Source organism: Bubalus kerabau, chromosome 11 (genome assembly GCF_029407905.1).
Source record: "Bubalus kerabau isolate K-KA32 ecotype Philippines breed swamp buffalo chromosome 11, PCC_UOA_SB_1v2, whole genome shotgun sequence".
Classification (NCBI taxonomy): domain Eukaryota; kingdom Metazoa; phylum Chordata; class Mammalia; order Artiodactyla; family Bovidae; genus Bubalus; species Bubalus kerabau.
This window is the reverse complement of record NC_073634.1, coordinates 5,468,661-5,485,138: the sequence shown is the minus strand read 5'-3', so window position 1 is coordinate 5,485,138 and position 16,478 is coordinate 5,468,661. Positions and strand designations below refer to the sequence as shown.

Genomic DNA, 16,478 nt, shown 5'->3' with positions numbered 1-16,478 from the left:
CTGTTTAGTTGCTAAAAGTCTCTTCAATCCTACATCTCTTTCCATCCATGTTTCCTTCCTGCTGGTCCACAGCAGCCACAAACCTGCTCAGACCCCCTTCTCCTGGGGCCCAGGGTGGTGTTTCCTAAGTTCAGGATCCTTTTCATCTTTATCTTCACCCAGTTAACTCCCATCATGTTTCAGCTCACGTCCTCAGGGAGGCCTTCCCTGATACACTCAAGTGTCCTTACCGGAGGCATCAGTGGAACTTGTCATCCTTGTGGTTTTTTGTTTTCGTGTTTTTCTTTGGCTGCACTGTGCCATATGCCATGCAGGATCTTAGTTCCCTGACCAGGGATGGAACCCCGTGCCCCCTGCAGTGAAGGCACGGATTCTTATTCACTGGACTTCCCGGGAAGTCCCTACCTTTGTTAATTTTACATCTGCTGGGGTGACTATTTTGTATCTGTCTCCTCCATAGGAGGAGGTCAAAGCATATCTTTGAAGCATATCTTTGCTCACCATTGTTTTCCCAGAGCTTGGTGCTAGCCCTGGACACAGCAAGTGCTTAAATACATATTGAATGAGCAAAGTTGGAAGACAAGTTTAAATCCTGGGGTGGGCATCTTAACCTCTGGGCTACATGTTCTTCCCCATTTATAAAGCAGTGATGCTAATACCCCCCTTTCACTAGGCTTTATGAGGAATTAGATAAAAGATCCTGTGAGCACATGGACTCAGGTTACACTAGGGTCCCAGCTATCGTTCTCTATGTGCATTTGTGACAGGAAGTGGGAATGAGTGTGATTCTCTGGATTCCGTGCATGCACGTCTAAGAGCAGGGGGGTTGGGAGGCTGGCAGGTGGCACTGAACCTAGAGCCTCTGAAGAACTGGCTTGGAATGTGTGGCAGGAAGGCTCCTGGCAGACCCATAAAGCTGTTCACTGGTTATAATGCAGCCTCCTAAGCAGACTGCGTGGGGCTCCACTTGCAGGGAGGCAATGCCAACTCCACCCCCTGCATCTCTGAGCCAGGCCCGCCTGCTGCAGACAGGTCTTGCACCTCCTGTTGTGAATGCCTTCTTTGTTTGGGGGCATTAGGACTACAGCGGGTGCCAAGAGATGGATTCATCAGTGGTGTGCAAAACTCAGCTCTGCTGTCTCCAAGAGTGAAAGTCCTGGGGCCCCTCCCCCACCCCTCATGGCCAGAGCCGTGCTGGAGCCATTTCCCCTTTCCTATTTTTCACTCCTCACCCAGATTCTGCTTCCTCAAACTGAATGCCAAACAGCCTTAGTTTAGGTGAGGAATAATAGTGTTGTCAGTTGGCTACCTGTACCAGCAATCTTTCAGCTTAAATTTGCCCAGATCTTCCAGCCTGCAGCCGGCTCATATCATAATGTACATAATGTACTTCCTGATATAAACCACCAAGTCACTGGTGTTCAACATGTAGCTGAAATGGCTCTGAGCAAATGCCTTTTTCTATGTGGAATGAAATTCCTGACCTAAAGACTGAACGAAGAACCAACAATTTCTATCTTCCAGAATTCCCAGACAAAAACATACCACCTTTTATCTTAAAATTAGTATAGTGCTTTTTGCTTTTCAAAACTCTGTAAACCCTACATCTTGATTTATTCCCAAGACTATGCTGGAAGGTGGTAGGATGGGTACTTTCTTTTAGCCTCTGCCATTTACGAGCTATGTTACTGGGAGAAGTTGTATCCTCTTAAAAAAAAAAATGTACTTGGCTGTGGCACTTGGGTTCTTCGTTGTGGCATGCACGATCTTTAGTTGTGGCATGTGAACTCTTAGGCACAGCACGTGGGATCTAGTTGCCTGACAAGGGATCGAACCTAGGCCCCCTGCATTGAGAGCATTGGGTCTTAACCACTGGACCACCAGGAAAGTCCCTGTGTATTCCTTCTGAGTCTCAGCTTCCTCCTAGGTAAGACGAGGGGTTAAAGCACCCACTTCACGGGGTTATAGTGTGAGGATTAAATGAATTACCAGATGTGTCTGGGCCATTGGCAATGCTCAATGAACACTAAGTATTCCCATTACTATAACTGCTGTTGTATCCTGGGTACTAGCCAGATATTGTTTGAGAATAAAACTTAGCTTCCTAAATATCTGGAAGTTTCCCCTTTTATTGTAGAAATATTCCCAGAGCACAACAGCTCTGTTCTTCTCATTACTACTTGTTTTTCCTATACTCTTTTTTACACACTCTGCCGCACCCAAGCTTTGCTGACTCTTCCCTTTGTCTTCTGCCCACTCGTAACTTCACATTTTCTTCCTTGTTTCCTCCTAGACTAGAAACCACCCAGTCCTAGATCCACCTTCTTTCTACCTGACAGACATAAGCCTTATGGGGTTTATATATATTGCTTGTAGACATTAAGACCTTTCAATGTGGCTGAATATTTTGGTGTGGGCATCCTGAAAGTATATAACTTAGGTGTTCCTTGAGATTCTGAATTATTCTTTCCTGGCTACTGGCCACGCTGATGGGAAACCACAGGGCAGACTGGCTCAACATACACTGAGAAACACCAGGAGGCCCTGGATGAAAGAAACAGGCTGATCTGCTGTGTGTTAACTGCACCAGATTCCAGTTGATACAGAAAATAGTCTCCTTTATTGACTTGGAAGTAAAACATCAGCAAATTACTTTCTAAACAAAAGCATATAGATGTTTTTAAAACACCAGAATCCCACCAGCAGAGAATCAGCATCACTGCATCTGACCTTGAAAGCAGCACCTGGCCGATACCTACAGACAACGTCAGAACCTAGCAGCTATTGTGCAGCAGTGGGGGCCCTAAATATTGGCTGGCATCAGCATCTGGGACCCTTGTCATTTATTCTTGTGGAAGGGAGGGTGTGGATTCTATAACCAAAGCCTCTGTGGCCAGCATCTAACCCCACCCCGAGCTCCCCCCACCCAAGGTCAAGGTAAACGTGGGGCCCGGTTCTCCCGGCAGTGCTGGTGTGTTGGCTAGGAATAGCACTGGTATTTCCAAAACAACCACACCCACAGCTAGAGTCTCACATTTCTTAATGCTCCTCCCCAGGATACCCAGGGTTTTGAAAGACGGGGAAATATACCAATCACATCTCCAGAATCATGGCTTTGTTTGAGCTGATCAGCTTCACAGCCCCTTCCTGTCCAGCCCTGGCAATGGGCCTGGATTGCAATGACCCCGCTTTGCAAACCCAAAAACATAGTTCAAATAATACCTTGTCATCTTTGAAGAGAGAATACAAAGGCATTACCAGACTGAAAAGAAGCATAGCTACATGTGGTAGCTAAACCTTCTTTCCATTTAACAAATAAGTGACTCCCCTCAGAAACAGTAATTGTTCATCTCCAAGCCTCCTAAGAGACTGTCCTCCTTAAGGGTTTTTTGATGTTTCCAGGCCCGAAGTTGGCTATCGGATGTTGGCAATGTCATTAACTTTAGAATACACATCATCTCAATTATGGGACAGGCCATTGTCGACTTAATATTTGTTTGTGAATCAATGCTAATAAGTTATTTGGGTAGCATTGGAGTTTTTCTCAGATGCATAAAACAGCTATATTATATTTCACATAACATGAAGAAAGGGCTAAATGAAGAAAATGGCAAATAAACATCTTCAAATAATGAAGGTCTGAAAACTCTGATCCTAAAATAACGAGAAGCTGCCATAACAGTATTTGGGATAAAATGGGGTGCTACCAGCTTGGCTGTGAATTGGGCTGAGTTCAGTAAGGAAGCCAGTTTACAAGGTTTGTGTGTGGAGTCATTCACACACACACAGAATAAGCTGGAATAGAGGTATTCTCTGGTTCTTTCACTTCCAGTGTTGCTACACACCCCAACTTCACAGGTCCCCTCCAGATCTCAATTCTTTAGCAGCAAGGCAATCCCATAACATCCATTTCCCTGGGCCTTCTTTGGGTCATGATGAAAGTTAAGTCAGGAGAAGAAAACTTCAAAGACCCACCCTAGATTAGCCCCTGCAGGCTGGACCCCTCCTCATAACCGCTTCATGTATACCTAAGTGTCTTAATCTATCATAACCCCCTCCTGGCAAGGTGAAGGTCACACATACTGCTGATGTGTCTGAGAAATAAAACTCTTTTTGCTGCCTGAGGAATCAGAAATACCGTCTCCCCCTTTTTAATGGCCTGTATACAAGTCAACGTGCCCCGGCCAGCGAGGAACAGGGCAGAGCTTTCACCTGGGCCAGAAGGTTGTGGAACTCTTCCACCGCCTGTGAATGTGCCATGGGGTTTAGCACCAGGTGTTGGAAGAGATTGACGGGCTCAGCATTCCGAAATGTCTTGGGAATCGGGATGGTCAGGGGCAGGAAGGTGTTACCGATGAGGAAGTGATGGAGAGACCTCTGCTGGAGGCCTCGGCCCAGGAACCAGAGGATGTCCTGGAGTCGCTGGGAGAGCATGTCGTGTTGCCAGTCTGTGAGGGGGAGCCGCAGTAACAGGTGCATGAGGGCTGTCTTGAAGTGGTAAGAGGTGAGGATGGGGCGGGACGCTCCCTGGGGTAAACTCTGAAGGTCCCGGAGACTCAAAATGATCTGGAGGCACTTGAGGTGACAGGTGTTCTCGGGAGCAAAACGCCCGACCAGCTTTAGGAACAGGTGCTCACAGGCTGCAAAGGACTCAGGCCAGTCCACACTGGTGACCTGTTCCTGGTCGGGGGCCTGACTCACCAGGTAGACCAAGGTGTCTTCCCGTTGCACCCCCAGGACCAGGCGGATGGAGAGGAAGCGGCCTGAGCGGTAGTCCAGCCTGAGCTTGCAACAGGTGGTGGACGGTGGCAAGCTGAGCTTGAAGTCATACTTGTGGGCCACAAGGGCCCAGGCATTGCCCACCATGTTCCGGAACCATTGTACAGTCTTGTACACGTCCAGGTGGGAGCCGGTGCAGAGCGCCGCCTTGATGGAGCTGTTAGACTTACCCACGAGGGCCGAGTGGTCCCTGTGGTGGTGCACCAGGCACAGCACGTCCCCCAGCAGCTTCTCGCGCTTGCACACGCATCCTGACTCCACCAGCACGCAGCCACAGCGGCGGCCGAGGGCCGGATCCCTCATCTCCAGCACGAACATTGTGCCCTGTGGGGGGATGACGGGCACCAGGATGTCAAACTTCTGGGTCTCATGAAGGGTTCCCCATTTCTCGAAAGCCGCCCCGATGCCCAGGCAGTCCTCCAGCTGTGGGTGAGCCTCCCGGCGGCTGAGCACCCGACAGGCCTCGATGAGGTCATCCACAAAGCTCTCCACAAACTCGCAGGTGCAGGGCAGGTCCCGGGTGACGTTCTGGACGTGGTGTTTGTGGAAGGACTCCAGGGCCTCCCTGGAGGGGAAGTCAGTGAGCCAGTTGTAGGAGGTGATGGGCACCACTCGGACCTCCTCCTCATCGTCGTCGCTGCTGGAATCAAAGGCTGGCTCGTGCTGCATGTTCTGTCGCAGGAGCTCAAAAATGAGAAAAATGCAAAAGAGGCCAGCATTCCACAGATTTCCTAGCATCCAGCCCAGGGGGCCCTCCTGGCCGTCCACCTGGAACGGCCACCCCCTGTCCTTCTTCCCCAGCACTAGCTGGTCACCGGAGGTGTCCCCTCTCCAGAAGTTCTCCGCCTTCTGCTTCTCCTCTGCTGCTCGCTTCCTCTCTTCAAACTCCAGCTCCAACTGGCGCATCTCCTCGCTCATCCGCTTTTCCAGCTGCCGGCTTCTGGCTAGCGTGTCCAAGTCCATCCGGTCACTGACCAGCAAGGGGTGGTGGACAACGTACATCACTGCCAAGAACAGAAGGCTTATCACAGCCATGGAGGCCCCTGCATCTGGAGAAGTAGGAGGGTGGGAGTCAGTGGTGCTCTTCAGGATGCCTCTGCTCTCCAGCGCACACTCCCCGGAGTACCGGAACCCCAAGTCCTGGAGGCCAGCTACTCAAGAGGAACAGAAAGCTCACAGAGCTGGGGCTAGGCAGAGCAAGGGCGGTGAGCCCGGGAGGAGTCTGGGGGGGGAAAGGGGAGCAACCAGATGTGCCACCCAGTCTCAACTGCTTTCCTTCCACATGGTGTGGGTGGTGTTTAAGGTTTCCAGAATGTGGACCACAGAACTGTCTGCGTTCCTGAGGAGGAGGGGAAGGGGGACCCTTGGGCCAGGGTGGCCTCACCCGACTCATCAGTCCACTGTGGGCACCAGGTGTGCCCCGCTGATCCCAGAGGCTCCCTTCCACAGGTCTGCCTGAGCAACACCTTTTCTCCTCTTGCCCCAGGTCAGCCCCAGGCCCGGCTGTAGCACCCCACTTCCTCTGTGACTTCACAATCTTCATTCGGCACACCCTGTGTCATCAGACCACTCAGCCTCTCCTCTTCCCCAGTGCCCGGTAGACCAACCCCCAGTGGGAGCCAAGGAGACACAGCGCCACCAGTCACCTCTCCAGCCCTGCCCTTGTGCTCTCTGAGATCCTTAGGGGGCTGCGGGATGCCCCATTGGTGAGCCAGGCCCAAAGGCAGGCGCAGCTACATCTCTCAGCCCAGGAAACTTCCTGAAGAACCAGAAGCCCCAGGCCTCCTAAGAGCCCACAGTGGTGGATTCCTCTGGCTCTCCATCCACCGCAGTGGCCTAAAGCTTCCTGGATCTTGAATCCACCCCACCTGTTCACAAGCTATAGGCCTTACCGAGATCATGAAGGACTACAACGTGTGGGCCCTGAAGCCAGGTGGTGGGCTCTCCTCCCTTTGGAACTTGTCCTTGCTTAGTCTCACCGCCCTCTCCAGGAGCCCTGTTAACATTTACAAGGTACCTGGGGTCTGGATCAAAGTCGTACACCACCACCCACACCCCTTCCCCGCCCCGGGCCGCCATTCATAACTTCCCCAAATTCCACGCCCAGAGATCTGAACTCTCATCCGTCTATTTTTTCCAAGCCAACTCACGGTTTCTCCAGGGACCCGGGGCCAGGTTACTCACAGTCGGTGTTAGCACGGATACGGTCTTAAAGAGCCCGCGCGGCCTGACGGTCCCCGCCCTCTTCCCCGCGCGGCGGGGGCTCCGGGTTCCTCGCCGAGTCCGCCCGCAGGAGTGGTCCCGCTGCCCTCTCCCGGGGAGCGCATCGTGTTCGCCCGAGTGTCCGATCGCCCGTGGGCCGCAGGCCTCGAGACCCCAGCGTGCCCAGGGCGGCTCCGAGGGCGCCAGCCCGACTAGGCGCTCCCGCCGTCCAGGCTCCGCCCAGCCCCGCCCAGCCCCGCCCACCCAGTGCCTGGCCGCCCAGCGACCTCGCGGCGGGAGTGGGGCCCAGGGATCCTCCTCTCCGTCGAAACCGGAGCTTTGTGTCCGCCGCCTCCGCTCCTCAGGCCCTGCGGAGGGGCTGTGGCCCCAGACTCGCTGCTGAGGGGCACTCACGTCTTGGCCAGTCAGCCTCCCTAAGGTGGCGCTAGGGGGCACTGCAGGGCCGGCTGTCAACTCCACTCAGCGGGGTTCAATGGAGAATATACTTAATGGGAATTTAGAATATGCTTACATTAAGGATGATGGTGGCATAACCAAGAAAGGTGGGCGGGTCTGGCATGTCCACTTGCGGCTGGCTCTGCGCAAAATGGTAGCTACCAACCTGGGTCCTTGAACTCTAATCAATAGAAATTGATGAGGGCAGATGAGAAATTTAGGCAAGGCTGTATTGGGACTTCTGCTGCAGCAGGAGAGAGAAAAGTAACAGGTTCCCTTACTCCTTCCATGGGGGTGGGGGGTAGCGGCGCGGGTGGCGGCAAGCTGGTTCTTTAAATGGATGAGGGCAGGGGCAGGTCCAGGGCTCTGGGGAGAGTGGTGGCCTGGTGGTCTGCCATCCCCTTGGTGGCAGCATGTGCAGGAATCATGCCCAGGACACTGCACTTGCTGGGGAACCTCGGAAGTGGCAGCTGGGTTGTTGGTCTTTTTGTGTCTTGCTGTTTGTAATTTGTCCCAACTGCAACATGCAGGTAGTTATTTTCAGTCGCTTACAGTTTCTTCGTATTCTGTTGCCAGAGGAGATGCTGATGCAAGTACTGCAGCAAGGGGTCCCAGCTCCTAGCCTGAGTCAGTACAGCACCTGAGGTTTGTTGTCAACATCCTTAATATGCCTCACTTCCGGCCAACACCCAGACTCGGGTGTCTTTCCACAACTCCTTTCTCTTATCAAAGTAGCTCTCATGAAAGGCCCGGACCTCACCCAAAGACTTGGCTGGAGGCCTTACTCACCACTCACTAGCCACTTGGGAATAAGTATCCTAAATCTACCGGGTAGTTCAGCTGGTGAGATGAGTGGGTGAAAGAGAACTTGACAAAGTGTCAAGACCAGTCGAGCTTATGATTCGCTAAGAAATGCCAATAGAATGCGCATTTTAGAAAGGATCTTGAGGGGCTTTCTGGGTGGTCCAGTGGTTGAGACTCCACGCTTCCACTGCAGGGGATACAGGTTCAATACCTGGTTGGGGTTAGATCCTGTATGCTTCACAGCGTGGCCAAATTTTTTTTAAAATAAAGAAAAGGACCTTTAGAGACTAAGAAGGAATCTTAGCCTTTCTGTCTTGTGTTGGCTGTCTGAAGAGAAAAGGAAGATTTCATAATCTCTCCATAATTACCAATTGAAATCCTTCTGCTGAAGGATAAATTTCACACCTCCTAGCTAGTGGTTCGGAGAAGGCAATGGCACCCCACTCCAGTACTTTTGCCTAGAAAATCCCATGGACGGAGGAGCCTGGTAGTCTGCAGTCCATGGGGTCACTAAGAGTCGGACACGACTGAGCAACTTCACTTTCACTTTTCACTTTCACGCACTGGAGAAGGAAATGGCAACCCACTCCAGTGTTCTTGCCTGGAGAATCCCAGGGACGGGGAAGCCTGGCGGGCTGCCGTCTATGGGGTCACACAGAGTCAGACACGACTGAAGCGACTTAGCAGCAGCAGCAGCAGCAGCCAGTGGTAAGGGATGCAGAATGTCCCTATACAGAAGGGATGTCAAACAACTTGGACGGTACTTCCAAAAATACTGACCTATGGTAGAGGGGGAAAGATTCTTCTCACTGGCCATTATTGACGTTCCAAAGTTACTCTTTATAAACTTTCATGATGAAGAATAGACCACAGGCTCCTGCTACTAAGCATCAGTGCAATCAATCAGTGATAATGAAATTATTATTTTAAAACTGATGCCATGACAATGTCAGGGTGAAAAAAAATACATTTCAAAGTGGGCAAAACAATGGGTTTTAAAGTCATGTGTTTAAAGGTGTGTTTTCATGATCAACTAAGGGTTTTTTTTTTAATAGTTTAATGTATTTTAATAGCAGACTTACAGGAACAGCACAGAAGACAGACAACATGAAAAACATGTACTTGCACGTAGGGCAACTCAGTTAGAAAAGTATAGTGAGTGGTGGAATCTACTATATGATAAAAATGCTACAAACACCACTTAGTTGCAGTCAATAAGAAATTTACTTGTTTTAAAAAAAATGCAAATGCTGGCATTGTCCAGAAAAATTTAACAGGTTTATTTATAATTGTTATAAAGTTGAACTGCTGAAACTTGTTCACTGAAACATTTTGACTTTCATTAATGCTTTATGTCCCCACATTTATATTAAAAATTCACACACAAATGAAAATGGAAAAACTGCCAATACGTGATTTCTGTCCCCTATTTTCCACTTGCAATCATATACTTAGGTACCTTTTGACCCCATGGAAAAAAAAAAATCTAACGTTCAGAACTACCAGTAACAGGAAGAAGATAATTTTTTTTTTTGAAGAATGAAATGTTTCCCATCATAGTGGATTCTTAAGCACGTTCTTCACATATGCGGTGTGCTAGCTGGATGTCTTTTGGCATAATTGTTACACGTTTGGCATGGATAGCACACAGGTTGGTGTCTTCAAAAAGGCCAACCAGATAAGCCTCACTTGCCTCCTGCAAAGCAGCAATAGCTGCACTCTGGAAGCGCAGATCTGTTTTGAAGTCCTGAGCAATTTCCCGCACCAGACGCTGGAAGGGAAGTTTGCAAATCAGAAGTTCAGTGGACTTCTGATAACGTCTAATTTCACGGAGTGCCCCAGTACCAGGCCTGTACGATGAGGTTTCTTCACCCCTCCCGTAGAGGGCGCACTCTTGCGAGCGGCTTTTGTAGCGGGTTGCTTCCTCGGTGCTTTACCACCGGTCGATTTGCGGGCAGTCCGCTTTGTACGAGCCATGGTATAGAGACCTCCTTACTTACCCCCCTTCTCCTTCGGCTGGAGCTCGGCGAGCTAGAGGCGGCACTGGCGTTGGAGAGCGACGGCCAGGGTTTGTTTTAAAATAATTGTCAGGTTAGAAGACATTTGCTAATTGATGGTCTGCACAGAAATGAAGTTAGATGTTATACCAAATTAGAGACTCCAAATTAGAGACCTACTAATCCATTTAAGAGCTTCCCTGGTAGCTCAGATGGTAAAGAAGTCCCTGCCAATGCAAGGCATGCATGTTTGATCCCTATTTTGGGAAGATCCCCTGGAGAAGTGAATAGCAACCCACTCCAGTATTCTTGCCTGGAGAATTCCGTAGATTGCACATCAACAAAAAGCCCTCTAGCGGTGAACACTTCTTGGTCTGATTTCTAGTGATTTTTCTTCTTCAACATGATGAAGTTGGTCCAAACCAAGTTGTTTGGACACCTTGTCAGTCACACTACTTGGTGATTGTACACAAATGACACAAGAATAAACTGTAGCAGCAGTTACTCATTTAAAAAATATATAGTAGCTTTCCCCCAAAATAAATTTAATAAATTTATTTTCATCATTAAAAATAAATATGCAGAAAGTACCTAAATAATGTATTCGATTCTGCCTCCTAGCCCGTAAAATCTAAAACTTATTGAAAACTATTATACCGATGAGAACAGTTGCTCAAAGACTTGAAAACATTCGCAGAGAGATCAATAATTAAAAAACAAGGCAAACGATTTTGAGTGGTCTTCCCAGAATTGATGAACCTACAGGTATTATTGATACTGTTCAATTGTTGCTGTTTATTCAAGAAGCCAGAGCAGACTTTGTAGTTACTGAAGAAGTAGACTTCATGAATATCTTCATGGACCAGCTAGAGGCAAGAATATTTCAAAGTTGAGAAAACACTAATTCAGTACAACATGAAGTAGAATCTGCTAATATGTGTTACATCTGATGGTGGGAAAAATGTTTGTGGAACAGGAAAAGCCTTCGGTGAACAAATTTACAAAACTAGTGAAGAGGTATTTAAAGTCCATGGTTATTCATCCTATTATTCATCAGCAGGTACTTCGTGGAAAATATTTGAATCCATCATGTTTCAGTGATCAACAGTGTCAACGGTGAACTTAGTTTATTCTCATGGACTTAAAAATCATCAGTTCTGCGAATTTTCTTTAGGAATAGAAGCTGAATATACTGACTTGCCCTACCACACAGCAGTTTGCAATTTTTTCAAGATTGGAGCTGAGAGTAACATTTTTCTCTCTGAAACTGTCCTCAACTACTTTGCTCAAACACTGAGTGGCTTTGGAAATTAGTTTTTGCTGCAGACTTGATATTGTTTCGTAGTGAGGTCAACCTAAAATTACAAGGCAAAATGGCATATGTGAAATTTATTCTGTGATAAAGTCATTTCAACAAACTGAATCACAAGTAATAGCAAGCTGCTCAATACACTTCCCATGCTGTCAAAAGATGAAACAAGAAACAGGATGTCCATTCCCACATAAATCTGCAGTAGATATATTTTCTGAATTATTTCTGAACTGCAGTTCCAGCAGTTTGCCAGATAACTGGTGCAAGTGGAAAGAACAGTTCCATATTTCAAAATCCATTTAACTTTGTTTTTAACTTTTAATTGAGGATTTTCCAGGTAATTTCTAATGAGTGATTAATCTGCAGTATAATGACATACTAAAAGTCAAATATTGAGATAAATCTAATTATATAAGAATGCTGCTTCTGCTGCTGCTGCTGCTAAGTCTCTTCAGTCGTGTTCGACTCTGTGTGACCCCATGGACAACAGCCCACCAGGCTCCTCTGTCCATGGAATTCTGTAGGCAAGAATACTGGAGTGGGTTGCCATTTCCTTATCCATATAAGAATAAATATGCTCAATTAAAATCATAAGTTGTGGATTAATATCAATTAACAATCTTTATCTGTACTGAAAAATATTTTCAAAGAATCACTATGTACAACACAGGGAATATAGCTAATATTTTACAATAACTGTAAATGAAATGTTACCTTTAGAACTGTGAATCACTGTGTCATACACCTGAAGCATATAATACTGTACATCAACCACACCTCAACAGAAAAAGAAGCAATATGTAATATTTCATTACAGATCAGCACTTACAGATGACATTTGCAATCAATTTGGATGATCAGATCAGTTGCTCAGTCATGTCCTACTCTTTGCGACCCCATGAATCACAGCACGCCAGGCCTCCCTGTCCATCACCAACTCCCAGAGTTCACTCACAGTCACGTCCATCGAGTCAGTGATGCCATCCAGCCATCTCATCCTCTGTCGTCCCCTTCTCCTCTTGCCCCCAATCCCTCCCAGCATCAGAGTCTTTTCCAATGAGTCAACTCTTCCCATGAGGTGGCCAAATTTGGATGATAGGGAACACTAACTTTGAGCCCCAGCTCATTGACTTTTTTTTTTTTTAATTCCATTCTTCCATTCAGTTCAGTCGCTCAGTCATATCTGACTCTTTGCAACCCCATGGACTGCAGCACACCAGGCTTCCCTGTCCATCACCAACTCCTGGAGCTTGCTCAAACTCATGTCCATCGAGTCAGTGATGCTATCTAACTATTTCATCCTCTGTCGTCCCCTTCTCCTCCTGCCTTCAATCTTTCCCAGCATCAGGGTCTTTTCAAATGAGTCAGTTCTTCGCATCAGGTGGCCAAAGTATTGGAGCTTCAACTTCGGCATCAGTCCTTCCCATGAATATTCAGGACTGATTTCCTTTAGGATGGACTTGTTGGATCTCCTTCCAGTCCAAGGGATTCTCAAGAGTCTTCTCCAACACCACAGTTCAAAAGCATCAATTCTTCGGCGCTTAGCCTTCTTCACAGTCCAACTCTCAGATCCATACATGACCACAGGAAAAACCATAGCTTTAACTAGACGGACCTTTGTGGGCAAAGTAATGTCTCTGCTTTTTAATATGCTGTCTAGGTTGGCTTTTCTTCCAAGGAGCAAGCGTCTTTTAATTTCATGGCTGCAGTCACCATCTGCGGTGATTTTGGAATCTAAGAAAATCAAGTCTGTCACTGTTTCCATTGTTTCCCCATCTATTTGCCATGAAGTGATGGGACTGGATGCCATGATCTTAGTTTTTTAAATGTTGAGTTTTAAGTCAGCCTTTTCACTCTCCTCTTTCACTTTCATCAAGAGGCTCTTTAGTTCCTCTTTACTTTCTGCCATAAGGGTGATGTCATCTGCATATCTAAGGTTATTGATATTTCTCCTGGGAATCTTGATGCCACCTTATGCTTCATCCAGCTTGGCATTTTGTATGATGTACTCTGCATACAAGTTAAGCAGGGTGACAATATACACCCTTGACATACTCCTTCCTGATTTGGAACCAGTGTGTTGTTCCATGTCCAGTTTTAACTGTTGCTTCTTAACCTGTATACAGGTTTCTCAGGAAGAAGATAAGGTGGTCTGGAATTCCCATCTCTTGAAGAATTTTCCACAGTTTGTTGTGATCCACACAGTCAAAGGCTTTGGTGTAATCAATACAGCAGAAGTAGAGTTTTTCTGAAACGGTCTTGCTTTTTCTGTGGTCCAACAGATGTTGGCAATTTGATCTCCGATTCCTCTGCTTTTTCTAAATCCAGCTTGAACATCTGGAAGTTCACAGTTCATGTACTGTTGAGTCGTCTCTTAGAGAATTTTGAGCTAGCATGTGAGATGAGTGCAACTGAGTGGTAATTTGAACATTCTTTGGCATTGCCCTTCTTTGGGATTGGAATGAAAACTGACTTTCCAGTCCTGTGGTCACTGCTAAGTTTTCAAAATTTGCTGGCATATTGAGTGCAGCATTTTCACAGCATCATCTTTTAGGATTTGAAATAGCTCAACTAGAATTCCATCACCTCCACTAGCTTTGTTTGTAGTGATGCTTCCTAAGGCCCACTTGACTTCACATTCCAGGATGTCTGGCTCTAGGTGAGAGATCACACCATCATGATTATCTTGGTCGTGAAGATCTTTTTCGTACAGTTCTTCTGTGTATTGTTTCCACCTCTTCTTAGTATCTCCTGCTTCTGTTAGGTCCATACCATTTCTGTTCTTTATTGTGCCCATCTTTGCATGAAATGTTCCCTTAGTATCTCTAATTTTCTTGAAGAGATCTCTAGTCTTTCCCATTCTATTGTTTTCCTCTATTTCTTTGCACTGATCACCGAGGAAGGCTTTCTTATCTCTCCTTGCTATTCTTTGGAACTCTGCATTCAAATGGGTATATCGTTCCTTTTCTCCTTTGCCTTTAGCTTCTCTTCTTTTCTCAGCTATTTCTAAGGCCTCCTAAGACAACCATTTTGCCTTTTTGCATTTCTTTTTCTTGGGGATGGTCTTGATCACTGCTTCCTGTACAATGTTACGAACCTCCATCCATAGTTCTTCAGGTACGCTATCAGATCTAACCCCTTGAATCTATTTGTCACTTCCACTGTATAATCATGGAATAATTCTTCCATTAGTAGACCCATATTACCAAAAAAATTGCACTTGATTATTTTTATTATGAACTTTGTATAAAATTTTGTGGAAATTTATTTTCTCTCTGATTATGTAAGCACTTACATAATACTCTCCATTTTGCCTCTTGGCTACCAACACTAAAACATTTACTATCTGGTCATTTACAGAAAAAGTTAACTCACTTTTGCTTTTAAGCATCAAAATATACACATTTCCCTAGAAATTTTTCAAGTTTTTATCTTTTTGTAAAAATGGTACATGCTTATTGTAAAAATATATAGGAAGAATAGAATAAAGAAGCTACCGTCACACCCCCTGACCCAGAGACAAGTGTTAGAGATTTGGGGAGTAACTTCTAGAAGTGATTTTTGCTAATATTTCCAAAAATGTGTCTTTTGGAACACCAGTTGCTCAAGAGGACCCTCAAAAAAGAATGTGTATGTTTCTGGATAATATTTTAACAACTCATAAGTGCAAACCATGATCATTTTGAAAAGCTTAGAAAATATAGAAAAGTTTTAAAAAATCAGTTTTGTTTTTTTTTTTAAAATAAGTCCTGAAACTGGTATCAGGGTTCCCAGCGGGATTTGATGGCATCCTCATGCTGGGTAATTGAGAACAATTTAATAAAGGAACAAAAAGGGTGGGGATTTGGGGAAAGCTGCAAGGGATAACAGGATTCCCAGGTGGCGCTAGTGGTAAAGAACCTGCCTGCCAGTACAGGAAACCTAAGAGACTTGGATTCAATGCCTGGGTCGGGAAGATCCCTGGGAGGAGGGCATGGCAACACACTCAAGTGTTGTTGCCTGGAGAATCCCATGAACAGAAGAGCCTGGTAGGCTACAGTTCATAGGTTCAAACACAGTCATGCACGATTAAAATGAGTTAGCATGCATGCATGCAAGGGATGGCTATTGTTCCTGAAGCTAGCCCAGCTCTGGGTACGGGTTAGGAGGGTGGGGTGATCTGTTACTAGAACTTGAGAAGAGTAGTTATTTGGAGAAAATCTGATTTTTAAAAAAATGTGGTCTTCAGTTGAGAGGATGAAACTGTACCTCTGGGACCCCATAGGAAAAGAGCTGAGTTCTCTCAAGACTGATTTCTGACTGGCCAAAACCAGCTGGAAGCCAGTGGACAAGGGAGTCTCTGATTTAATCCTTCAGGGCCAGTTCCCCAGGGCACAGAGCAGGGAGAGAAAGGTGAGAAAGGGTGGGCAGGGGAAGACAGAGAAGATGCACGTCACTGCCAAAGGTACCCAAGTTCGTCCCAAACAAGTGCCAGTCTGTGAATTCGCACTGCAACCAGCCACCTCATACAGGCAGATGAAACCACACCCTACACCCTGTAGCTTAAGGTAGAAACAAGATAGAAACAAAATGATGCACCAAGAGCACCAAGCTTATTTTGCAGAGTACCAGCTTCCCAGGTGGCACTAGTAGTAAAGAACCCACCTGCCAACTCAGGTGGATGTAAGAGACCTGGGTTTGATACCTGGGTTGGGAAGATCCCCTGGAGAAGGGCATGGCCACCCACTCCAGTATCCTTGCCTGGAGAATCCCATGGACAGAGTTGCCTGGTGGGCTACGGTCCGTAGGGTCACAAAGAGTTGGACACCACTGAAGTGACTTAGCACACAGAGAAAGCTAAGTAAACAACTTGCTGAGAGCTCCTCCTGACTGAGCATCGTGCAGATGAGTTGAGGGACTAGAGTGACCGATAGTGAACTTTGGCTGCC

The 16,478-nt window shown here is 46.8% G+C and overlaps 1 protein-coding gene and 1 pseudogene across 3 annotated transcripts; both read right to left on the bottom strand.

The window, feature by feature from the left end:
• Positions 1-2,571: 2,571 nt before the first annotated feature.
• On the bottom strand, positions 2,572-7,178 carry ITPRIPL1 (ITPRIP like 1). 3 transcript variants are annotated; one of them, XM_055539338.1, is made up of 3 exons: positions 6,964-7,178; positions 6,672-6,775; positions 2,572-5,828 (listed from the first exon to the last, which is right to left on the bottom strand). In XM_055539338.1, the coding sequence occupies exon 3, from the start codon at positions 5,812-5,814 to the stop codon at positions 4,171-4,173; it is 1,644 nt and encodes a 547-aa protein (XP_055395313.1). In that variant the 5' UTR covers positions 5,815-5,828; positions 6,672-6,775; positions 6,964-7,178; the 3' UTR covers positions 2,572-4,170. The 3 variants fall into 3 exon arrangements, with proteins under 3 accessions (XP_055395313.1, XP_055395314.1, XP_055395312.1); XM_055539339.1 differs by lacking the exon at positions 6,672-6,775; XM_055539337.1 differs by lacking the exon at positions 6,964-7,178 and having other exon boundaries at positions 6,672-6,919.
• Positions 7,179-9,336: 2,158 nt separating this feature from the next.
• LOC129622328 (histone H3.3A-like) lies at positions 9,337-12,485 on the bottom strand (annotated as a pseudogene).
• Positions 12,486-16,478: the final 3,993 nt, after the last annotated feature.

Coding starts and splice junctions, on each gene's coding strand:
- ITPRIPL1 (XM_055539337.1), bottom strand. CDS start 6,858: ATGGCGGCCCGGGGCGGGGAAGGGGTGTGGGTGGTGGTGTACGACTTT. Junction 5,829..6,671: donor TGTAGTCCTTCATGATCTCG/GTAAGGCCTATA, acceptor CTACTTCTCCAG/ATGCAGGGGCCTCCATGGCT.